General features: G+C 40.8%; 1 protein-coding gene across 1 annotated transcript in view; it reads left to right on the top strand.

The window, feature by feature from the left end:
* Positions 1 to 25,837, top strand: part of FMN2 (formin 2) — a 357,570-nt gene that overhangs the window by 98,095 nt on the left and 233,638 nt on the right. The window contains exons 3-4 of the mRNA XM_070782159.1: positions 4,699 to 4,846; positions 14,584 to 14,639. Coding sequence (XP_070638260.1) covers positions 4,699 to 4,846; positions 14,584 to 14,639 — 204 coding nt within the window. The remainder of the gene's footprint in view (positions 1 to 4,698; positions 4,847 to 14,583; positions 14,640 to 25,837) is intronic.

Below are 25,837 nucleotides of genomic sequence, written 5' to 3'. Positions count from 1 at the left end.
TATAAATGTTAAAAACTTCGAATTGCTAAAGAGCACTGAGAAAATGGGAACTAGCACCTAAAATAATAAATACATATATATGATTGGGTATTTTAAAAAACCAGAATCATTTAAAATCCCCCAAAATTACGTGAGTCAGCTTGTTAGTATAGCAGTTAGTAGGTTCAGTATTTTAATTTACTACTTAGAACTCTAGGTCCTTTATCGAAGGAAGGTCACATAGTTAGTTTACACTGCACACTACATGTGGAGGAGCATGCTGCTGCTGCTGCTAAGTCGCTTCAGTCGTGTCCAACTCTGTGCGACCCCAGAGACTGCAGCCCACCAGGCTCCCCCGTCCCTGGGATTCTCCAGGCAAGAACACTGGAGTGGGTTGCCATTTCCTTCTCCAATGCATGAAAGTGAAAAGTGAAAGTGAAGTCGCTCAGTCGTGTCTGACTCTAGTGATCCCATGGACTGCAGCCTACTAGGCTCCTCCGTCTATGGAATTTTCCAGGCAAAAGTACTGGAGTGGGTGCCATTGCCTTCTCCTGTGGAGGAGCATAGTGGGTAGTAATTTTGCCTAGTGTTATACAGCTGTAATGCATTCCTGTTTGAGCACAAACTGATAGGATAGAGGCTTGCATCTGTCCACTCGTTCCATTGTTTCTAGTGAGCATTTGCTAAGTGGGAACTGGGTTGCACCCTCCTCACACCGTGTCACTGTCACTTTTCCTGCCTCTGTGGTGGCTTATTTGATGCCTTGTTTGTTTTCCACACTGGTAATGAATGGCATTACATGTTGAAGAGTCTTAAACATTGTGAGGGAAACCATGACCCTGCTTAGCTTGACCACTCATCCCAGTGGCTGGGCCTGTGGCACCTGAGCGGGTTGGCTGTCCTTTCCAAAGTGCAGATGACTCCCAGAAAGTGAGGCAAGTGACATTTACACACAAGAGTTCTGAAGAGGCTAAATTACTTAAAAGTCTGAAGGTTCTGAATATGTGCAAACTGCATACTGTGCTGGTTGAGGCCAAAGGTCAGTGTTACTACACTGCTACTGGAGGGAGTGGCGCTCCGGCCGGTCCATCTCAGTGTTGTAAGACCTCACCTGTGCAGAGGTCTTAGGTGCACAAAGACAGGCACTGGTGCTAAAACTAAAGGCCTCATGATCTCAAGAATCTTCAGAGCTTCTGGGATGCATTTTCTTTTCAGGAATGAAGGAAAATTCTCCCATTTTTGAGCCATTCTTTTATGTCAGTTCTACAAAGTTGCATGTAACTTCTGGAGCCTATTATACAGAGCGAAGTAAGTCAGAAAGAAAAACACCAATATAGTATATTGATGCATACATATGGAACCTAGAAAGATGGTAACGATGACCCTATATGCGAGACAGCAAAGAGACACAGATGTAAAGAACAGACTTTTGGACTCCATGGGAGAAGGCGAAGGTGGGATGATTTGAGAGAATAGCATTGAAACATGTATGTTATCATATGTTAAGTAGATCGCCAGTCCAGGTTCGATGCATGAGACAGGGTGCTTAGGGCTGGTGCACTGGGATGACCCTGAGGGATGGGATGGGAAGGGAGGTGGGAGGGGGTTCAGGATGGGGAACACATGTACACCCATGGCTGATTCATTTCAATGTACAGCAAAACCACTAGAATATTGTAAAGTAATTAGCCTCCAATTAAAATTTTCAAAAATTTATATGTAAAAAAAATATTTTTAAAAAGACAGTGAAAGTGAAAGTTGCTCGATTGTGTCCGACTCTTTGCGACCCCATGAACTATACAGTCCATGGAATTCTCCAGGCCAGAATACTGGAGTGGGTAGCCGTTCTCTTCTCCAGGGGATCTTCCCAATCCAGGGATCAAACACAGGTCTCCCTCATTGCAGCCAAATTCTTCACCATCTGAGCCACCAGGGAAGCCCTGTAAAAAATAAAGTTTTGTAAATGTTTAGTATTCTGCTAATTTGATTTTGAATTGTAAATGTCAAGTATTGTTTAGGGAGCTTTATTATACTTTGTTAAAAAGGCAAACTTGTACATTTTTATAATTTTTTATGAGTAAATTTAATGTACCAAAAATTAAAATTAAAAAAAGAAATCAAAGCAACTAGCTCTTGCGGTAGTTATGTTTGAGTTACACCATGTGGTTTACACAGCTGTTTTCATGTAGCATTTGCCCTGCTCACTCCAGTCCTGCAGAAAGACAAGATCAGGCATTGTTTCTGAGTTCCTGGTGAGGACATGAAGGGGTTATAAAGTTAGCAGATATGTCTGGGGTGCAGTTCTGGTTCTATCCTAGGAGTTTTGTCTGTCCCATGTTTTTTGTTGTTTTTGATGTTGTTTTACATGGTACAGTTGTGAATAGGTTTAGATATAATGGATTGCTTGACACCTTTGTTTTCTGTTTAATGCGCACAAAGTACCCGGTACTTTTGTTAATAAGCAGATGAAAAAAATGAGATCACAGCTCCAGCTGCTCTCATGTTGATAAACCATCTCTCTTGCTTTTTCTTCTTATCTGACAAATGTGTTAATTCAGTAGACATTAAGTGGTATTTATGGAGTGCTTGGGAATTTTACAGGACTTGTGTACACACTTTCTGTGCTGAAGTAGGTTAGGCGGTTAAGGGAAGGCGAAATGTACTCAGAAATGTGTTCAGCCACTGATCTGGATTGCATGCTGTTAACTGTCAACAAAAGGCGGGGCTAACGAGCTGTGATTTGGGAGTTGGGGGAGACCCTAGTGGGACTTAATCTTTGGTTAGATGTTGTGCATGGGAAAGGCTAGGTTGGGGCATTCCAGTGAAGTGGAGCTTGATTTGGGACATGTAGGGAGGTGAATTTGGGAGGATGAGTAGGAGGGTTATAGAAAAAGGACAGCTGGAAGAGTTGACATTTGATTCTTGAAGAACCACAACAGAACTTAGTGCTTGCTTATTCCCTGCTTGTTGGACCCGTACGATGAAGGAGAGGTTTTGTCACCTTACAGGTCTGTATGTGTTTCAGTCCTGGGGTGGGGCTGAAAGACTGCAGGACTGGCCGGGCTGTTTGTGGTTTATGTAGGCTTTTACGGAGCACTTTTAGCAAACTTGTATTTGCTGAATGGTGAAATCCTGAGTGAAACCACTTGTCCCCATGGCTGCTGGTGCTGACTCTTTTCTGTGGAGCAAATGAAGTCTGAGACTGAGTGGGTTTATTATTAGGATGATGAAGCTCTCTAAGTCAGAGTCCCCCTTTTAGGAAACACACAGCTTGCTCCCCTGCCAGGTGCTTGGCTGCTCTTTATGCGAGAGGTTCACATTTTGTGGATGTGAAGGGGACATTGAGCCTTGATATTGCCCCTTGTCCACATCTCACCTTGTTCTTGCCAGAATGAGGATATTCTCTGATGTCTAATCCCTGGACAGGGATTTGCTGGTCCACGTCCATTGAATTCCTTTACTTTTACCAACGAGAGCTCATTTCTAATATCATGTTAATTAAACCACTCATTTTTCCAATAAAAAGTTATTTCTGATATTTAGTAGACCTGGTATCAATCAAGATGTGATGTGTATGTGAAAGATGTGACTGGCCGACCGGTCTACAGTGGGACCCTTCCTGATTCAGACCTGAGAATCTGAGTTCTTGGATAGGGGCAGTGAGTGTCCCTAAAGGTGAAGCTTAAACTAACTGATATATACATTGTATTTTACTGTTGACACTGAAGAATATTTTATGCAGTTCTTCAATTAATTTGCGAAGCAAATTTTTGGAAATAGCAATGCCTCTCCACTGGTTAATTCAAGTTCAGTGTCAGCATGGTGTTTATATCATGTTTTTTATTTTTGTTTCTACCACTCAATTACTCTCTCTGTTCTATTTGCTGTGTTGATCAAAAGGTTTAGGGAAATATACCTGTGAGTAAGGAGGATGTCAGGAAGAGAACCCAGGGCTTGTGTACATTGGTGCCTGCATCCTGAAGCACCTGTTACCCTGCAATCTTAGCGGGCAGTTTCCAAGGGTGTCTGCAGCCTCAGAGTGGCCTCCTTTCTATGGTTCCCACTTGGCTTCCTGGCATGAGATGTAGCTATGAGCCTGCTTCTCATTCTGCCCAGATTCTGTTGATCTCCAGCTGGGAAGAGCTTTCTTTGCAAGATCCCTGTCCAGTTCTTTTTTTCTTGGCAAGTTCACTTACTTTTTTATAGTTCCTCTCCCAAACTGGTCCCGACCTGGATTGAGGATAATTAGTTTCCTGGGCTTTCTGTTGTTGAAGGCAAGGAAGCTGTTTATTGTCCTTGAGTGCCCAGCACTGCCTGTTCTCTGATTTTGCCAAGTGTTTACACAGATTTCAAAGGTACATCATATTCCAGTGCATTGAAGACGCTTAGTCAGGGGACTCTGTGATCGGGTGGATTTTCTGACCTTGTAATTCCCTGCAGACCCACATGGCCTTTTACCTCCAAAAAAAGAGACTAAAATTTTACCATAGGAGTTGAAACACATATGGTTATGAAAACAAAATGTGTGAAAGAAAGTTTATGTGATGAATCTACATTGAATAGTATAAAATGCTGTTTCATGTTTTATGTATGTTTGCATCTATATATATGCCTATCACACATATATTTATGATAGAAATGATGTTGCAATTATCAATCAAGAAGACTCCATTTTTCATAATTGAATTAAAATAGCTTAATTTTTTTTTTTTAATATAGCAAGATCAACTTTACACCTGGGCTGCAGTTAGTCAACCCACACACTCACTGGATTATATCGAAGGGCAGTTTCCGAGGAGAGTCCCAGCTGCTTGGCCACCATCTAAACCTCCTGATGAAGAACACAGGCCTAAGGATGCTGACACAGGTAGGCCCACGGGAAGAGTGTATGTTCTGAAAGTAACATCAAATCTCTGTGAAGCACCTGCTGAGTAGTGAGTCTGGATTTCTCTTCCAAGTATTTCTTAGATTACAGTCGTCATATAAATCAGGCTAAATCACTGGGAAACTTGTTAAATTGAAAATTCTTACCCTCTATCTTCATAGTTACGGGGACTGGGCAACTAGAGCTATCCAGTTAGTACTGTGTATACAGAGTCTGAGAACCACTGCTTTGGGGTCCAGCTGAGGCCCCCACCTGGAAGGAAGCCACCCACTGTATGGGCTGAAAGCTCAGAAGGGAACTTTCTATCTGTTGGCTTCAGAGGCGGCAGCCACCTCACCTCCTTCCCTGGCTTTTCCCTTACTATTCTCTTTGAGCTTTTGTTAGTTTTTTCCTTGCCTTCAGAGATAATTGATAGAGGCAAGATGAAGCTATACATTCTACTAAATCTAAATTTTAAGTAATTAAAAAAATCATACATTGTTCAGATGTAATGTTTGATTGGGTTTTTTTTTGTCCCTTGTGTTGTCCTAAAGTGTTTTGTGTTATTCTTGAAGTACTTTGAAGGTAGCATGACATTGACATCAGCTTTTTATGGAGCCCAAAGCTAGAAAAGCACTTCATTGTATTGAATTAAGAATTATATTTGTATAACAATGTTTTTATGGAATTTGGTTGTCTTATTCCTTGCTTCCTTTTTCATTTTAGTGTAATAAAATCACAGCTTCTTCTTGGTGGACTGATCAGGAATATTGGCATCTGATCCATCAGGAAAGAGTAAATAGAAGGGCATTATTACAATTCAGAAATCTCTCCCTCATCAAATTTTCCTAAATGGTATCATAGCATGGTGTCAGAGTTAAGAATTTGGTATTTTATTCCCATTGGCTTATTGAGAGAAAGATGTTGGGTGGACGCCTAGCTGGGACCTCTGTAAAGAGTGTGACCAGGGAGCATGGACTCTGCTGTGTATCAGCTTGTAACCTCGGGCAAGTTTCCTAACTTCTGTCCTTGTTTTCTGCACCTGTTAAATGGTAGTAAGGATAACACCTACTGCATATGGATACTTTGAGAATTATCTAAGTGTTAAAGCATAGATTAGCATCCAGAATGCAGTCATTATATTCCTCATGAGTCCCTGTAAAGCCAACAATGGCCCACACCCTCAGTGACTTTATTTCAGACTCCTGTCCAAAGATCTGCAGAGGGGGCCTCCTGCTCACAGCCTCTGTTTTTCTCCTCATCCCGAAGTGATGCATTTACTTCTTCTTTCTTTGCACTGAGGCACTGATTGGCGGCCCACACGCAACCTTGTGTACCCCTTTTTAAAGGCCCATGCTTTTGAAACAGTGCTTAGTGTTTACTTGATGGACTATACTCTCTGAAATGAACCACAAACAAGAGGTGTGACATAAGAAACATGTTCTATGTAGGGCTTTGACTTTCTTTGGGTACAGAGAACAGTTGATCAAGGGCCAAGGTAGATCTTCAGAGATGAGAGGGTGCTTATGTAACACCTGAAAAAAACGAGCATGTAAAACAATTTAGTTTTAAAGGGAAAATTATATAACTTAATGTATTTATCCTATTAAATACACTTTTATTTGTTTATGTCAAAAGTTACTTCAGTTCAGTTGCTCGGTCGTGTCCAACTCTTTGTGACCCCATGGACTGCAGCATGCCAGACTTCCCTGTCCATCACCAACTCCCAGAGCTTGCTCAAGCTCATGTCCATTGAGTCGATGATGCCATCCAACCATCTCATCGTCTGTCATCCCCTTCTCCTCCTTCCCTCAATCTTTCCCAGCATCAGGATCTTTTCAAATGAGTCAGTTCTTTGCATCAGGTGGCCAAAGTATTGGAGTTTCAGCTTCAGCATCAGTCCTTCCAATGAACATTCAGGACTGATTTCCTTTAGGATGGACTGGCTGCATCTCCTTGCAGTCCAAGGGACTCTCAAGAGTCCTCTCCAACACCACAGTTCAAAGGCATCAATTCTTCAGTGCTCAGCTTTCCTTCTAGTCCAACGCTCATATCCATATATGACTGCTGGAAAAACCATAACTCTGATTAGACAGACCTTTGTCAGCAAAGTAATGTCTCTGGTTTTTAGTATGCTGTCTAGGTTGGTCATCTTTTCTTCTAAGGAGAAAGTGTCTTTTAATTTCATGGCTGCAGTCCCCATCTGCAGTGATTTTGGAGCCCAAGATAATAAAGTCTGTCACTGTTTCCATTGTTTCCCCATCTATTTGCCATGAAGTGATGGGACCAGATGCCATGGTCTTAGTTTTCTGAATGTTGAATTTTGAGCCAGCTTTTTCACTCTCTTCTTTCACTTTCATCAAAAGGCTCTTTAGTTCTTCTCTTTCTGCCATAAGGATGGTGTCATCTGCATATCTGAGGTTACTGATATTTTTCCCAGAAATCTTGATTCCAACTCGTGCATCATCCAGCCTGGCATTTCACATGATGTACTCTATATATAAGTTAAATAAGCAGGGTGATAATATATAGCCTTGACATACTCCTTTCCCAATTTGGAACCAGTCTGTTGTTCCATGTCCAGTTCTTACTGTTGCTTCTTGACCTGCATAAGATTTCTCAGGAGGCAGGTAAGGTGGTCTGGTATTCCCATTTCTTTAATAATTTTCCACAGTTTGTTGTGATCCACACAGTCAAAGGCTATGGTGTAGTCAATAAAGCAAAAGTTGATGTTTTTCTGGAAGTTACTTACCGGTTAGGAAATAGCTAGGTGTAGCTACAGTAGAATCAGTCAATTTCATTGAGACATATTTTAACAGTCGTTCATATCTTGTGTTTTACACCAGTGATTAGGGTGATGTTTTCATTTTTTTTTTTTCATCCCTAGGGTGAACTTCTCAACTTTAACTGAAACATTTATATTATCCTCTAAAATTTTAGGGCAGTTTTAAAAAGTTATGAAACATTTTATGTTACTAATTTTTTTTTTTTTTTTGTAAACTGGAGGAATGCTAGACAGAAAGTTAATTAGTGATAATATGAATTTTAGTTTGGTAAGAGATGATAGTTGGAATTGAGGCCAAGAAGTTTGCAAACTAATTTTTCCTTTTTCGATATAACTTGTAAAATGCCAGAGTAGCAATTTTTAATATAACAACCTGTCTCCTTTTAAAATGTGTAGTCTTAAAGAGGATGATGGAGATAAGTAGAAAATAGTTTAATGTAGTGACTTATTTTTATCCAGCTGATCTGTTAATAAACCCAAGAGCCCAATAACTGTTTTGTCCAAAATGGCCTAATGGCCCTTCCTAAACTTTTCCTACTGTGATTCTGCAGGATTCTGCAGGGCATTCTCATTCTGCGACCATTCACCCTCCCTGTCATAAGCAGGCAGGTGAGGATATCAGTAACACAGTGAAAACCATGCATAGACCCTACATTTTTTGAAAAATAGATATTAATTGCAAATATTGATAATGTGATTATTAATAGTGACAAACTATTTCCAGTGCACTTGACTGTGGTCTGTGTGTAGTGACTTCACAGCTAAAATTGCTGTTTGCAGCATGTGGTCCCTTTCAGCTTTGTTTTAAAATAAAAGAATTCACTGATTATTTTTCTTTCTGAAGAAGAAAGACTTATGATTCCATCTTAGAAAATTGACAACTTGGTTTTTCTTTGACATTTTTTTACCTTTTGGCTCTTCTTTACACTGGTTACTAATCCCCATGTGTGCATGCTAAGTCACTTCAGTTGTGTCTGACTCTTTGTGAACTTACGGACTGTATCCCCCAGTCTCCTCTGTCCAAGGGATTCTCCAGGCAAGAATACTGGAGTAGGTTTCCATTGCCCTCTTCCCAACCCAAGGATCAAACTGGGGTCCCCTTGTCTCCTGCATTGGCAGGCGGATTCTTTACCACTAGTGCCACCTGGGAAGCCCCACTAATCCGCATGGCAGGCTAATTCAGATTCGTGGTGCTGCCTTTTCTGCCTTTCTCGGGGACCACACTTCTGTTTTTCCACAATCCATTTTGTGAAACTGGCTTTCTCCACCTTCATCTAGTGGTGAAGAAACGGACCTTCCTCTATATGAATCTAGGTGCAGAGGCTGCAGTGAGGCCTCAGGGGTTGTGGGTTCTTGGGGATCTTTGGCTCCTACCGTGTCTTTGTGTTGCCTTCACAGAGGAGCCTGAGGTGCTGAGGCTGATCATCTGAAGTCCATAGAGTGAAGTCTCCTAGAAGGACAGGCTGGAAAGGAAGTTAGAGAGGATTGTGCTTGCTCCAGAAGTTTGTAGCAGAAACGTTAATAAGAAGAGGTCCTTTTCAGTTATTTTTTCTCCTTATCTTCTCTCTCTTCATTTTCCTTTACTTATTTGATGCAACCCACCCCCACCACGGTGGTTCTTCTGGAGCCTCCTGGCATTTTATTCATATCTCTATCATTTGAATTATTTAGGTTGGGAACTGATCTGTATTTGCCATCTGTCTTCTGTGTAGACTCCCAACATTTCAAGACCTTTGGATGCAGTATATACTTAAATATTGAGTGAATAAATGAAGATCTTTTGTTGAAAAAGATATAAATATTAATAAAATATCTACTCAGCACATGAATGCAATATTATATTTGATGGAATTCTGTGTGTGCTGAAAGAGCCCAAGGACCATTTTAGGGGATCATCAGCAAGCTTCAAAGGTTACTTGATAGATTTACACAAAGAGAGACTTGGTTTTAGTTTTGAATTTGTGGAGAACAGATTCAAGGTGTGAAGAGTGATTTGATCATTGTTGGTGCATCTTTGGAAAATCAAGGCCGTTATCTTCCTTTTAAAACAATTAAATATATATATTTATTTGGCTGTTCCTGGTCTTAGTTGCAGCACATAGGATCTTCATTGCCACATGTGGGATCTTTAGTTCCCCAACCAGGGATCAAACCTGGGCCCCCTGCAGTGGGAGCACAGAATCTTAGCCACTGGACCACCAGGAAAGTCCCTTTCTTTCTTTGTTTCAAGAAATTCTTTTAAAAACCATAAGAAGTTCTGTATTATCTGAATTAAATTATAATATCTACCCATAAAAAAAAAATTTTATTTATTTATTTCTGGCCAGGCTGGGTCTTTGTTGCTACATGCAGACTTTCTCTGGCTGTGGCCCTGGGGCTTCTCGCTGCAGTGGCTTCTCTTGTGGAGCATGGGCTGTAGGCACTCCGGCTTCAGTCGTTGCAGCTTGTGGACTTAGCTGTCCCTTGGAATGTGGAATCTTCCTGAACCAGGGATCGAACTCCTGTCCCCAGCATTAGCAAGTGGATTCTTAACCACTGAAACACCAGGGAAGTCCAGGTCCATTATCTTTCCTTAAAAATGTGAATGGTCAAGAGATTGAACAGAAGACTGATTTTAGAAAAGCAATTTGGGCACAGAAAATTCTGGAGGAAAACATGGAAGGACAGCTGGTAGAAACGTGACAAACTTTTTGTATAGGAATCCTAAAACCTGGGTTTACTTGCTGGCTGAAAGAATGGTAATCCACCTTGGCTCCAAAAAGATAGCTGAGCAGCTTATGAATATGTGAGGTGTACAAAAAGATGATGGAGGGAAATAGATTAGATTGAAAGGAATTGAGTATATAGCACTGAGGTGAACCAGCATGCTGAAATGACTTTCAGAAGGACTTGCAGTTTTTAAAGGTGGTTGGCATTTATCCCTCAGGTTTAAGGTAGAAAGAGAAGTGGGGACACAGCTGGATCATGCCCTGTGTCTGTGAGATGAAAAGCAATAATCTCAGAAGGACAACTCTTCTGTCCTCTAGTATCCAAAAGAAGTATTTCTACGGCTTCTAAATAAAGGAGCTTCTGTGGGATGAAATATAGTGTGAAGTGCATTCTCAATTCATTTCCAGGTTTTTCCTGATGCTTTAATCCATGTTCACTTGAGGAAAAGCAGAGATTCTGGAAGGGGCTTGGGGGGTGGTGGGGGGCGGGGTTGATGATGTTTATCTCTCAACCTGCCACCTGACTCAGGAATAAAATGCTCTCAAGCAGATCAACCATGTCTCCTGGAGATGATTCTCCATGTTCAGTTTTATTTATTTATTTGTTTTTTTAAATCAGCTCGCATTTTCCCCTCATATATGCAGGCTAATGCCTCTGTGTGGACGTCCTTTGTTGGAATCGAGGGGCAGATCCAGATTATTAAATAATCAAATAAACAGAATACAGGGTTGACCCCTTTTAGGGAAATTACATTTTTAACCCCACCTTCATTTGTGTAAGGATATGGCATACCAGAGTAAAGACATCTACCATTGGTTAGGCTGCTAATCATAAGTCATGGTATTTAAATTAAATTTAATGAATTTTCTTTAGATTAAATTGATTAGATTTGAATCAAATTGATCATTAAAGAAGCTATAATTTAGTAATTTTATATAAGCACATTTTTCATTAAAATGTAAAAGTTTTGAGAGACTGCTTAGTTCATTTTCAGAAGCTGTATTTTCTGTATTTTGAAGGGTATTTGATTTGTTCCATTCCTAGCATATCCTACCCTTTTTCTTCCTGTCCTCTCTACAAATGTAAACCTCATCCAAGTGTGTTTTGTAAGTCACTGGCTTATTTGTGATGATAAAGAGATCATTTTTGAAGCATATTTGGAATTCTGGAGTGCCCAGAAATTTTTGTGAGGTTTCTGTTTGTTTGTTTTTTTTTTTTTCAAAATGGAGCATTTAAATTTTTGTCAGGAATGTTCTTTCTCCCACTCTACTTCAGACAGTAATGTTTTTTTAAAATCAGTCTAGTTTCATAGACTTCTAGTTGGATGGCTTCACTGACTCAAAGGATGTGAGTTTGAGTAAGCTCCGGGAGTTGGGGATGGACAGGGAAGCCTGGCGTGCTGCAGTCCATGGCGTGGCAGAGTTGGACATGACTGAGTGGCTGAACTGAACTAAACTGAGTTTCTTAATCCTTAGGAAGGGTGGATGGAGGAATTGGCAGTTTGAGATGTGCTCTTGAGAGCTCTCCCTGGGTCACTCCAAAAACACCCATCCTGATGATGAAGAGGGACTGTTTGCGGGTGCAGGGCTGACAGAAGGCAGTTCTGAAAAGCTCTCCATTTCTGGGAGGAGGGGTGGGAGGCCAGTGCCCTGGTAGTTCGCATGAGGGGTCCACACTCTGAGGACACTGGAACCCGGTGGGTTTCTCCCCTACCTGCCCACAGGCTCCTGACTGGCCCGGTGCTCAGAAGCCCTTCACTGGGCACAGCCCAGCCTGTGTCATCCCTCGGTGGACAGCCCTTTTGTGATTTTTCATGCTTCCTTTTGCTCTTTTGCTTCCCCTTCTTCTTTTTCCTTCTTATTCTCTCCTGTTTTCCTTCTCGATGTTTGTTTTTCTTTCTTCTCTTGATTATTCTCATTTGTTTCCCCTTACTTTGTAGTTATTCTGTACATTTCTTTCACCTTAAAATCTTGACCCTCTAGAACTCCTGTGCTCCAGCTTATGATCTGGAAGAGAATATTTTGACGTATAAATTTCTCCTAGGCGTCATAACACACTGATTCAAGGAAGTAGTGAAAGAGGTGAGGGTGAGAGGATGAACTCAGTTCAGATCAAAGTTTACATGTAGGTGTTCAGAACAGTGGAATATTGATAACACTCTCTAGTTCTTTGTTTTGGTGAGGCGGTGACATTCTTTTTACCATCGGAATCCAGAGGTTTGCTTTTTGGAGCAGATCATGTGGCATAGGACTATTTAAAAAACAAAACAAAACTGGGAAACACTGTATGTGTCTTTAAGGGAAAGGGCTGTTTGTGACCCTCCTGGAGACTCTGTGGGCTCTGCCTGCATCGCTTGCATAGACAGACAAGGAAGTGAAAACGTCCTCCTTTCTACAAAGCCCTAGAGTCTTGTCTCAAGTCTGTTGTGTTTTGGAGGATTTGAAGATGACTAAAACCAGCAGAAAACAGAAGTGTTCTAGAGCCTAGATTTGCTTTAATATTAACTGTCCTCACTTTGATGTTAAATATCTTTCTTCAAAAATGGCCAGCTCTTGTGTTGAGTTCAAAATAGAGCTGTCAGTATGAGAGACAAATCTTTTGATTAACTTAGTGAAATATAGTATTCGGGAAAACACTTGTGTGTTAAAGCTGCTTGTTAGTATTGTTGCCACAGTGATACCTGTTGGTGAGTGATTATGCCGTGCTGTTCCCAGTGATTTTGTTCTGAAAGATGTACCCTGAACTTAGGTGCAGCCCTAGCAATGGCATGGCGACCTGTGCCCTGCCCAGCGCCTGCTCTCCTGGGGCTCCCGCTTTGCTTCCGTGGTTTCACCACCCTTTGGTCTCACCTTTCATCCCCTCCCACAACAACAAATATTTCACACATCTACTGTGTGTCAGGCACTGTTCTAGGTGCTGGGGAGTCAGTAAGGAAAAGAATCTACAAAGTGTCTGTCTTCATAGAGTTTGATTTAGTCAGGTAAGATAGAGAAATAAGTTGGCAAACAAGTGAATTCTATAGCATTTTGTTTGAGGATTGACTTGGTGGAGAGAGCAACAGGGAACGGGGTGCTCCATGGAGCAGGGAGAGGGTGGGTGTGTGTGCAGAGATCCCCACACACCCAGATCCCCTGGAGGGAGCAGGACTGTATGCACAGGGCAGCAGGAAGGCTAGTGTGGCCAGAGTGTGCTTAGCAGGTGGGGATGGCACAGAGGTCGGGGTGGCGGGAGAGGAGAAGGCTGAAGGAGGCTCGTGGGGCCCAGGTGGAGACCATGCTTCAATCCAAGTGAAATGAACTTTCAATGTAGTTTAACAATACGTTGTATGATTTAAACCATGAATGTCTTTTTTTTACTTTTTCTGTGCATTGTCACACACGTGAATTAAAATGCTGCTAAATTAGAAAAGTCTGAGGTATCCGCCATAGTGACTTCTATGTATTGTCAGGCATCTGGTCTGTGTGCCAGTCTGGGATGGGGAGCAATGGGACAGTGGGGAGACAGACTCATCTTTGTCTCCCTACCAGCTGTGTCTGGGCCTCAGTTCCTCACCGCGATGCAACCATGGACAGGAGAAGTCCTTCTCAGACTCCAATCCACGATTGCTGGTAGTTCCTGGAGGCTCTCTTATGTCTTTATTTTTGTAACTCCCATGTGAGCTTCACAGAAAGCATCCCTTAGCTTAAAAAACAGAAGGAAACATAGCCTTAGCTATCCCTTAGGTTTTACAGCATGAAGAAGCTGCAGTCCCATAGTTTCTGTCTCAGATGACCATCACTCAGTGCCTATTAGTGAGGGCACATTATCTCTTGTTGAAAGTGCAAGGTCAGCTGTCAACAGTCAGATAAGGTACCCAGGACCCCGTCCTTCCAGGCTAGGGAGTTGACTTCCATCACTGTACAGACTTAAAGAGAATAATATGAGCAGTGACTGTCTTAGCAGATACTTCCTGGCACAAAATAGAAACTAGCTATTGAGATAAGTAATCATGACTGATGTGTAAAGAAGGGCATAGTGCTAATCTAATTTTAAAAATACCTAATGACATGAGCGTGTCATCTTGTGTGTTACATGTACTGAAAAGTGGTCATGTCCTCATAACACGGAAGTATAGCTGGAAAGTAGCCTGGGTGTTTGGGTGCTTATTGTGGTTGAAGGTATATTGTAGTTAGTTTCATTTTCTGATCAAAGAAATGGGAAAATCTGCTCTTTAACATATTGCCTGTCTTCTTCCTTTTCAACCCAGACTCTCAATCTGCTGTTTTAGAAACTCCGAAAAAATGTTCAGATGCTGCTCAGCAGGTAAGAAGACTTAATTAGGCTGTGGAATCCTTTTCTCTCGTGTTTGTCTGCCTTATCTTCCATTTGCCCAGCCAGCTAGGCCACCTGTGTTTCTCAGCCTGCAGGAGACTCCAGGCAGGTGGGTGGGTGTTTTGTTCCATTCAGACTTGGCCAAAGAAATCAGCCTTGAAGTGGCTCTGGGCACAAGCTCCTCAGAGCCCATATCATTCCACATCCAGCCAGAGAGCTGGGCCACAACTGCTGGCTCCACTAGGAAACAGTGGCCATTCAGGTGTCGTGTGGAAATGTGTCTGGTTGAACTAATAATCATATGGATATGATTTTTTTTAATGTCCAGAGCTTTTTAAAAATCAAATTATATTCTTAAGTTGATTTGGTGAATGAAACTTTAGTTAGTGTCTGTTTAATTTCCATAGAAACTTTCTTCTTCTGTTACTAAAGAAGTCAAATCTAATGTCTTCTTTTTCTTGCACCAAAATGCACCTCCTGAAAAAATAAGAAACATTTATATGGAATAGTAATTGGGGTTAGCAGTTGTTCTTTTGGATATAAAATCATTTTAAAAATTTGTTTATATATTTTCCAACTATAATTTGAAAATAACTTAGTATTATAAATTACGAGCATGAAGCATGTTCTCTGGAGGGGGGGTCTAGATAGAAAATTAGATGGCTCTTGCCCAGGTTCCAGGCCCAGGTCAATTTCTGGTTAGTGATGGCATACTATCTGGGATATGGTGTTCTTCTCTGTAAAAATCAAAGAATCTGATGATTTTTGAAAACTTTTCCAAGTATAAATTGACTCCCCTTTTCAAAAAAAGCAGCCCTGCAGCGTACGTGGAAGTTTGCTCCTCCTGGAGGAGAAATAGAGATAAAAATTGGTTGAAAATTTCATTTTATAAATCCTCTGGTGCTTTTCAGAAATATAGCTAGACAGGTCACTTTGATAAGAGTAAAGATACTCTTAAGAATAATGTCATAAAATAGGTTTCCCCAGCTTCTTTTTTTTTTAAGAACAGAGACCTCTGTCAGGCTGGGGTACTTGGAGAGGTCTGGTGGACTCAGCTGGAAGTACATTACCTTGTAGTTGTTCAGTCACTAAGTCACGTCCAACTCTTTGTGACCCCATGGACTGCAGCACGCCAGGCTTCCCTGTCCTCTATCTCCTGGAGTTTGCTCAAATTCATGTCCATTGAGTCAGTGATGCTGTCTAAGTTTAGTGATTAGTCAAGAGTGAATATAATGAAGAGAAGTAAAAAGAAATAATCAGAAAAATTTATGCCCTCAAAATATCTCATTATTCTTGCAGCAGTTTTTTGTCATGACTATGTTGTAAATTATCTAATTTGAGATAATATGTTAGATTTTTCTAGTTCTTATCTTCAGGGTGCATATTATTGAATTCTCTGTTACATTGATAATCCCAAAGAAAACCCGAACAAAAAGTATTCTACACTATCAACACATACAACGTTGCTCTGTGTATTAAGATTTCATATAGAATAATATAAGGTAGATATTCATGTGTGTGTATAAAATTATAGTGATTTTCCATTTTTCTTGAGCTTTGAGCCAGTAAATAGTATGTGGAAAACCTGATGAACTGGGTAATTTTAAAACACCTGATGTTATAGTCTGGAAACTCATAAGCAAAACAGACTAATTTAAATTTCATGCCTTCTCATTTCCTTGTTGCCAGTGAAGTATCTAGAAACTGAAAAATGCAGTAAATTAATTGGGAGGCAGTTGAAGTCAAGCACTCAGTAGTGACATCATTTACTCTTGGAGTCCCTGGCTCTTTGTCATTAGTTTACTTGAGGACGGGTTCTTTTCTGTGATGATACGTGTCTGTTTCATAAAACCTGAAATAACAGCCCTAAGAGGGATTTGGGAAACTAGAAACCTGTGTACTGTGCACCTGTTATTTTACTGTATTATCTTAGGCAATTCTTATAATAACCCTTTAAAGTCATTTTTATTAATTCATATTTAACTGATAGGAAAGTGACATTTGTAGAAGTTAACTTGCTTTAGGTCAAAAATTGATAAAGGGTAAGAGTCATGATTTGAACAAGAGGTCTGACTTTGTACCTCATGTTCTCTCCACTATGATAAAATCTAGACTTTCGTGCATGTAATTTTCCTATGGCTATTTAATACCATCTCATGGCAGAATCATCTAATGATTATATGAGAAATTTAACTTATCCTATTTATACCATACATAAGAGTCTGATGTCAAGATTTGTTTTAGAAGCTTAGATTGAAGCTGAGTGGATCAAAGATACATGTTTAACTTTCTGCTAAATTGTGTCCATTTCTCAAACTTTAGTGCTTCACTACTCTTGAAAAATGTGCAGCTCTGTCTTTCGTGTAACGCACCTTGCTTCTAGTTACTAGACAGCAGTCTGTCTGTCTGTCAGCTGCCCTTGCAGAGGAAGTGAGAGGCTTCTGGCCAGTTTGCTCTGTGACTGATGGGTGTGATGAGTGCAGAGGGTTGGTCCCTCCGTGGAGGTGATGTGGCTGGTGTGTTCACTCTGTTTTCTTCAGGCACCTGTTCTCTCCATTCAACTGCTCTGGAGTACACTGAATTGGTTTTGACTTTTGCTCTTTCCCTGTACTTAATAATTCTGAGAACTCCATATCCCTAGACAAGGCCCAAGATTCCTAATGCCTGTTCTTAGCTGGGAGGGGTGGAAGGCTCAGGAGTTCTCTGTGCACATGGGGAGAGACCCGCTGCTACCTTCCGGTGCTGTCACCCCAGGCCCATGGGTTAGGAAGTTTTAAAACAAAGCTACTTTCTTTAGACCCCACTTACTGATTATTTTAATAAAAATAATATGATTTGAGGGGCTTCCCTTGTAGCTCCGTCGGTAAAGAATCTGCCTGCAATGCATGAGACCTGGGTTCGATTCCTGGGTTGGGAAGATCCCCTGGAGGATGAAATGGCTACCCACTCCAGTATTCTTACCTGGAGAATCCCATGGAGAGAGGAGCCTGGTGGGCTACAGTCCATGGGGTCGCAAGTCTAATATGATTTAGTGACTAAACCACCAATGTGATTTGAAAGCTACCCTAGCTAAAGAGTTATGTCATAAGACAGAAACAGGACTGTCTGTATTCTGTATTTTTTTTTATTCTTTGGCATTTGAAATACTATTTAAACTGTAAATTTGTTTACATGCTACAGTATATGAATAGCCAAATGTCAACTATAGTCTCTAAAAATGTTTACTCCTATGTTAAAGATTAATTTATGGTAGTTAAATTGGTTACTGCCTAGTTTTTAACTTATTTTTTGCTTTTGAAGTTACACATAAAATATGTGCTTCAAAGCATTGTCCTAACACTCAACATCTTTCTGATGTAAATGGACTAGCTGAAAGGTAAATAGAATAAAATTTGACCTTTGAAAATTCTGGCTTTGGATAGGAATTGATTAACCTCAGGAAATTTAACATTGGGTCTTCCTATACATTACGGTATTTATTAAGAACGTCACATCTGTTACTGAGTGTTAGATAATGAAAAAATTAAACAAAATTAGTACTCTCTTACCCTTTACATTATATGCAAATAAATTCTCAAAGGTCAGGAAAATGTGTACGATTTGAACTCAGTCCAGTTTTAATCTCCTTTGAAATTGGCTTAAAACTTTCCCCCCAGGATCCTGCTCTGATCAGTCCTCTCAGTGCCCAATTGGATTGCAAACTTACTTGAGGAACTGAGTATTCTTTTTCTATTGGTTCTCCTTTCAGAATGTCCTTTATAGTGCTCCTTATACAATGACTGCTCGTACAGTGTATTGTTAGTTTCAGATACATCTTTATTTAGAGGCACATCAAGGGAACACGTGTGATGAAGTAATGTAGCCTGGTTGATGGTACTTGAGGGGTTACTCACCTGTGTCATGACATAGACAAGTTCAGAGAGTAATAAAAGAATTGGTTAGATCAAAGAAAGGGGTAGGGGATGTAATTTTGAAGGAATAGTAATGGAGACATGAAAACAAGCAACTTGAACTGCATAAGAGTGACTTAGACATATTAAAGAGTTGGGGAAAAAGTGTATTCCATCTAAACTCTAAGGCAATAAGTGACGTGAAGTCACATGTTAATTATAGACCTACAAAACAACAATTTACAAGACAAGTAAACAACCACAGTAGAGACCAGAGTAAGAAAAAGAGGGGTTAAAGGGGAGATAGAAAGAGGTGGTTGTGGTCTGGAAACATAGGTTAGTTAGTCTTCCTTGAAGTTTACCTCAGACTCTGAATGTTCTTAGGTGGATTATCAACACATTGGTGCGGTGACTCTGCAGGGGGTGGTGGGGTGGGTCGGGGTAGTTGGGAAGGGGGAGACACAGTCGTCCCCCTGTGGAAGCATGGGAAATGGGTGCTATTTTGGCAAGGTGTTCCCCATTATGTGTTAAGGGGAAGACAGAATTCTTCTGGAAAGTACATTTTCATTTTATGGAAACTCCCCCTAGCTCAGAGGCAACAAATTAGATATTTTAGTTTTAGAAATTAAAAAAAAGGAGAACCTGTTCTGACAGTTTTAAGAGTGAAAACCAGCAGGCATCTGGAAAACAGTTACAATTTGAGGTGTGAATGTGAAAAAAGCCATAGAGGTCACACACTGTTTTTACTCTTCGCTTGGTGGCTTTCCGTGTAGCTCAGTCAGTAAAGCATCTGCCTACAATGCGGGAGGCCTGGGTTCAATTCCTGAGTTGGAAGTTTCCCTGGAGAAGAAATGGAAACCCACTCCAGTATTCTTGTCTGGAGAGTCCCATGGACAAAGGAGCCTGGTGGGCTACAGTTCATGAGATCACAAGAGTCGGACACAACTTAGCGCTATCTTCCTGGGGCAACAGGACTTGGAGGTGAAATGAAGTTGTGTTCTTAACCTACTGAGCTTTTGCCGTTCTTGTTCAGTTGCTAAGTCATGTCTGATTGTTTATGACCCCATGGACTGCAGCACACCAGGCTTCCCTGTCCTTCACTACCTCCTGTAGTTTGATCAAAACTTATGTCCATTGAGTCAATGATGCCATCCAACTATCTCGTCCTCTGTGGTTCCCCTTTCTTCCTGCCCTCAATCTTTCTCAGGATCAGGGTCTTTTCCAATGAGTTGGCTCTTTGCATCAGGTGGCCAAAGTATTGGAGCTTCAGCTTCAGCTTCAGCATCAGTCCTTCCAATGAATATTCAGGACTGATCTCCTTTAGGATGGACTGGTTGGATCTCCTTGCAGTCCAAGGGACTCTCAAGAGTCTTGTCCAACACCACAGTTCAAAAGCATCAATTCTTCAGTGCTTAGCTTTCCTTATGGTCCAATGCTCACATCCATACATGACTACTGGAAAAAACATAGCTCTGACTAAATGGACCTTTGTTGGCAAAGTAATGTCTCTGCTTTTTAATATGCTGTCTAGGTTGGTCATAGCTTTTCTTCCAAGGAGCAAGCATCTTTTAATTTCTTGGCTGTAGTCACCATCTGCAGTGATTTTGGAGCCCAAGAAAATAAAGTCTGTCACTGTTTGCATTGTTTCCCCATCTATTTGCCATGATATGATGGGACCAGATGCCATGGTCTTAGTCTTTTAAATGTTGAGTTTTAAGCCAGCTTTTTCACGCTTCTCTTTCACTTTCATCAAGAGACTCTTTAGTTCCTCTTCTCCTTCATAAGGGTGGTGTCATCTGCATATCTGAGGTTACTGATATTTTTCCCAGCAATCTTGATTCCAGCTTGTGCTTCATTCAGCCTGGCATTTCACATGATGTACTCTGCATATAAGTTAAATAAGCAGGGTGACAGTATACATCCTTGACGATCTCCTTTCCCAATTTGAAACCAGTCCATTGTTCCATGTCCAGTTCTAATTGTTGCTTCTTGACCTGCATACAGATTTCTCAGGAGGCAGATAAGGTGGTCTGGTATTCCCATCTCATGAAGACTTTTTCAGTTTGTTGTGATCCACACAAAGGCTTTGGCATAGTCAATAAAGTAGAAGTAGATTTTCTGGAACTCTCATGTTTTTTCTATGATCCAATGAATGTTGGCAGTTTGACCTCTAGTTCCTCTGCCTTTTCTAAATCCAGCTTGAACATCTGGAAGTTCTCAGTTCATGTACTATTGAAGCCTGGCTTGGAGAGTTTTGAGCATTACTTTGCTAGCGTGTGAGATGGCAATTGTGTGATAGTTTGAACATTCTTTGGCATTGCCTTCTTTTGGGATTGGAATGAAAACTGACCTTTTCCAGTCCTGTGGCCACTGCTGAGTTTTCCAAATTTGCTGGCCTATTGAGTGCAGCACTTTCACAGTATCATATTTTACAATTTGAAATAGCTCAACTGGAATTCCATCACGTCCACTAGCTTTGTTCATAGTAATGCTTTCTAAGGCCCACTTGACTTCACATTCCAGGATGCCTGGCTCTAGGTGAGAGATCATACCATCGTGGTTATCTGGGTCATTAAGAGCTTTTTTGGGTAGTTCTCCTGTGTATTCTTGCCACCTCTTCTTAATATCTAATGCTTCTGTTAGGTTCATACTGTTTCTGTCCTTTAATGTGCCCATCTTTGCATGAAATATTCCCTTGGTATCTCTAGTTTTCTTGATGAGATCTCCAGTCTTTACCATTGATGACTCATGAGAGGGGCAAACAGATCAAGCAGCTGCTCTAAAGGGATAGAAGGCGATAAAAGTTAACAGCTTACAAAGGGTGTTTTTCCTTTACTGCACTATTGGTTGTCTGCTGACATACTATGTGCAAGGTATTTGTGGTCTTTATTGAAGGAAATACAAAGAATTGTAAGGTCCTGGGCTCTTCTGTAGATATGAAGTGATTTGCAAGATGTCAAGTGATTCTGCTAAGGTATTTAGTGTATGTTGTATTACAGAATTAGGAAAAAAAAAAAAGTTAACCTACAGAGCTGTGCTTCTGAAATCTGAACGTACTCATGTCTGCTCTCTGCTCATGGTATCAGAGACAAGACTCAGACCTGAGTGACACGCAGGGCTTTCCCTTGCCATCTTCTGCCTTGAGCCCCATCACCCACTATTTCCTAGATGTTCAGTTTGTTCTGACCTTAAAAAGACACGCTGAAAGTGTTTTCTGAAAACTTTAGCATCCTTCATGTCTGTCTTTGATATCTTTCCTTCTTATGCCTACTGCTCCTTTTTAATTCACTGAATACCTATTTCTTAATCTAAACTCATTAGACTTCACTCCCTCTTAGATACATTCCCTGAGAGGCCTCCCTCCTGACTCCTTTGATAGCTCTGCTCTGGGACTCTGTATTTACTTGCTCTCCCATAATTGTTGTATTATGTGCATCTCATAGACAACTGTCCTCCTTAAAGCTAGAGCTCCTCCATTCTACTTGTCCCTCCAGTGTCTAACATAGTACCGGACATTTTGAGGCACATCAGAACACGTTTTATGAACAAATAGGTATGTAGGGGTCCACACTGTCAAGAGTATAGGTGGTTGTTGGGGAGTGGTAGAAATTCTGTTTCTATTCACCCCAAGTGATGAGGATTGAGCTTTGAACCAGTTTTCCTATGCATAAATCCCAGTTACCCCACTTTTACCTGGGAAATCTCTGCAATGTATTCTGTTCTCTGTGCCTTAATTTCCTCTTCTACAAAGTGGGAATGATGAGTCTCACAAAATTTGTGAGATTTAAATGCACAAATGTAGCCTAGAAGAGCCCCTGGCACATAGGAGGCTCTCACGATGTTAGCTGGTAGCTCAGCAGTTGGCACAGTGGTAAAGAATCTGCCTGCTAGTGCAGGAGATGCAGAAGACATGGGTTCAATCCCTGATCTGGGAAGACCCTTTAGAGTAGGAAAAATCACAACCCACTCTTGTATTATTGAATGGAAAATTTCGTGGGCGGGGAGCCTGGCGGGCTACAGCCCATGGCATTTCATAGAGTTGTACACGACTAAGCGACAGAGAACTGAGCTGAGCAAACACCCCCATGCTATTCCACCAGATGTGTTGTGAGCTCTGTTCTTTGCAAGCTTAATTACCTTAGAAGCTGCTTAGGTGTCCATCCAGAAGGGTGGCTAGGAGGTGAGCATTTTCTCAAGATATCATCAATGAAGGGAAACTCTGATGAGATTGTTTTTCTTCCTTGCACTAATTGGGACAGCTCAGGAATATTTTGCTTTAGATTTATTTCAGGACCTTGCCACAACTCAACTAATGAAGAGAACATTCAGAAGATGTGAGGGAACCAAAGAGACTATTTGTTTCCATTTTTTCCTGACCCGTTTCCCAAACATGCTGTTTAATACTTCCACTCTTGTTATTCACTAGTGACAGGTACTGTAACCTTCCCTCCAGTCGGATTTTCAATTACTGCTCAGTTCAGTTCAGTTAAGTCACTCAGCCGTGTCCGACTCTTTGCGACCCCATGAATCGCAGCACGCCAGGCCTCCCTGTCCATCATCAACTCCCAGAGTTCACTCAAACTCATGTCCATCGAGTCAGTGATGCTATCCAGCCATCACATCCTCTGTCGTCCCCTTCTCCTCCTGCCCCCAATCCCTCCCAGCATCAGAGTCTTTTCCAATGAGTCAACTCTTCGCATGAGGTGGCCAAAGTATTAGAGTTTCAGCTTCAACATAAGTCCTTCCAAATAACACCCAGGACTAATCTCCTTTAGAATGGACTGGTTGGATCTCCTTGCAGTCCAAGGGACTCTCAAGAGTCTTCTCTAACACCACAGTTCAAAAGCATCAATTCTTCGGCGCTCAGCTTTCTTCACAGTCCAACTCTCACATCCATACATGACCACTGGAAAAACCATAGCCTTGACTAGACAGACCTTTGTTGGCAAAGTAATATCTCTGCTCTTCAATATGCTATCTAGGTTGATCATAACTTACCTTCCAAGGAGTAAGTGTCTTTTAATTTCATGGCTGCAGTCACCATCTGCAGTGATTTTGGACCCCCCCAAAATAAAGTCTGAGATTGTTTCCACTGTTTCCCCATCTATTTCCCATGAAGTGATGGGATCAGATGCCATGATCTTCGTTTTCTGAATGTTGAGCTTTAAGCCAACTTTTTCAGTCTCCTCTTTCACTTTCATCAAGAGGCTTTTTAGTTCCTCTTCACTTTCTGCCATAAGGGTGGTATCATCTGAATGTCTGAGGTTATTGATATTTCTCCCAGCAATCTTGATTCCAGCTTGTGCTTCATCCAGCCCAGCGTTTCTCACAATGTACTCTGCATATAAGTTAAATAAACAGGGTGACAGTATACAGCCTTGACATATTCCTTTTCCTATTTGGAACCAGCCTGTTGTCCCATGTCCAGTTCTAACTGTTGCTTCTTGACTTGCATATAGGTTCTCAAGAGGCAGGTCAGGTGGTCTGGTATGCCCATCTCTTTCAGAATTTTCCACAGTTTATTTTGATCCACACAGTCAAAGGCTTTGGCATAGTCAATAAAGCAGAAATAGATGTTTTTCTGCAACTCTCTTCCTTTTTCCGTGATCCAGCGGATGTTGGCAATTTGATCTCTGGTTCCTCTGCCTTTTCTAAAACCAGCTTGAACATCTGGAATTTCATAGTTCACGTACTGCTGAAGCCTGGCTTGGAGAATTTTGAGCATTACTTTACTAGCATGTGAGATGAGTGCAATTGTGCGGTAGTTTGAGCATTCTTTGGCATTGCGTTTCTTTGGGATTGTAATGAAAACTGACCTTTTCCAGTCCTGTGGCCACTGCTGAGTTTTCCAAATTTGCTGGCATATTGAGTGCAGCACTTTCACAGCATCATCTTTCAGGATTTGAAATAGCTCAACCGGAATTCCATCACCTCCGCTAGCTTTGTTTGTAGTGATGCTTTCTAAGGCCCACTTGCCTTCACATTGCAGGATGTCTGGCTCTAGGTGAGTGATCACACCATCATGATTATCTTGGTCATGAAGATCTTTTTTGTACAGTTCTTCTGTGTATCCTTGACACCTCTTCTTAATGTCTTCTGCTTCTGTTAGATCCGTACCATTTCTGTCCTTTATTGAGCCTGTCTTTGCATGAAATGTTCCCTTGGTTATCTCTAATTTTCTTGAAGAGATCTCTAGTCTTTCCCATTCTGTTGTTTTCCTTTATTTCTTTGCACTGATTGCTGAGGAAGGCTTTCTTATCTCTCATTGCTAATCTTTGGAACTCTGCATTCAGATGCTTATATCTTTCCTTTTTTCCTTTGCTTAATTACTGCTGCAGACAATCAATTACTGTTGGAATCAATTATCAATCAATCTTCAGTCAATTATAAATTCTGTTGAAAGTAACATAGCTGATGATGAGATCTACCTGATCCCTTGCCCAGTCCCCTTGCATTTCTCATCTGTGCAGTGAAGGGCTTGGAAGAGATTGGTCATTTCCATTTCCATTCAGAAATATTGCATATTCAGTAATTCACTTTCTTTTTCATTGTGAGGATTCTGGAGCTGCTTCTTTAGCTCTCTGTGTGACTCTCCTTTTCCATTATATGTTCTACTTTAAGGAGCTAGGGGTAAGTTATTTACCAGTTACCATATGTTCTGATATTTCCTTCTTTCTTGAAATTCTGTTTCAAACTTGAAATTGATTGCTCTTTATTTCTGTGCATAATCTTATCTATTTAAAAATCTGGGTTTCTTTTCCTGTAGGATTATGCACAGCTTGTGTTGCCTTATTGTAAATTTGGAATCTCATTGGCTTTCTCCAAAGCTGTAGAATGTTTTCATATTTAGAGCTTGACAAATAAGAGAATTTATCTTCTGTAAAGAGTAGAATTCAAATTTTATACCCATCTAGAGGTATCCTAAGTTGACAATAATGTGGCCTGAGAATTTAGCAGAACTTGAAAATCTGAATATTGTAGAAAATGAATTACATATTTAATATTAACATTTACAGAATTCATTACCACAGTATTAACTTACTAATAAGTGATTTTATATTCTAGGCTCTGAAAGTACATCGCCTGCACAGTAAACATAATAGAGTTGCAAAGATGAGCAAATTAACCTTTCAGCGAAAGCTTTCCTTGAATGTATCTTGACTTTATTTCTGAGTTTTAGCCTTAATACAATAATGTTTCTTTTTCTGGGGACTAGATAATCTTGTACTTGAGAAATACTTTGGTGAACATATTATTTTTAATGACAATTTTTGATGATATGCTAGTGTTTAAAATAAC

Source organism: Bos indicus, chromosome 28 (assembly GCF_029378745.1).
Source record: "Bos indicus isolate NIAB-ARS_2022 breed Sahiwal x Tharparkar chromosome 28, NIAB-ARS_B.indTharparkar_mat_pri_1.0, whole genome shotgun sequence".
Taxonomy (NCBI): Eukaryota; Metazoa; Chordata; class Mammalia; order Artiodactyla; family Bovidae; genus Bos; species Bos indicus.
The sequence above is the reverse complement of the archived record's forward strand: the minus strand, read 5'-3'. Positions and strand labels throughout refer to the sequence as shown.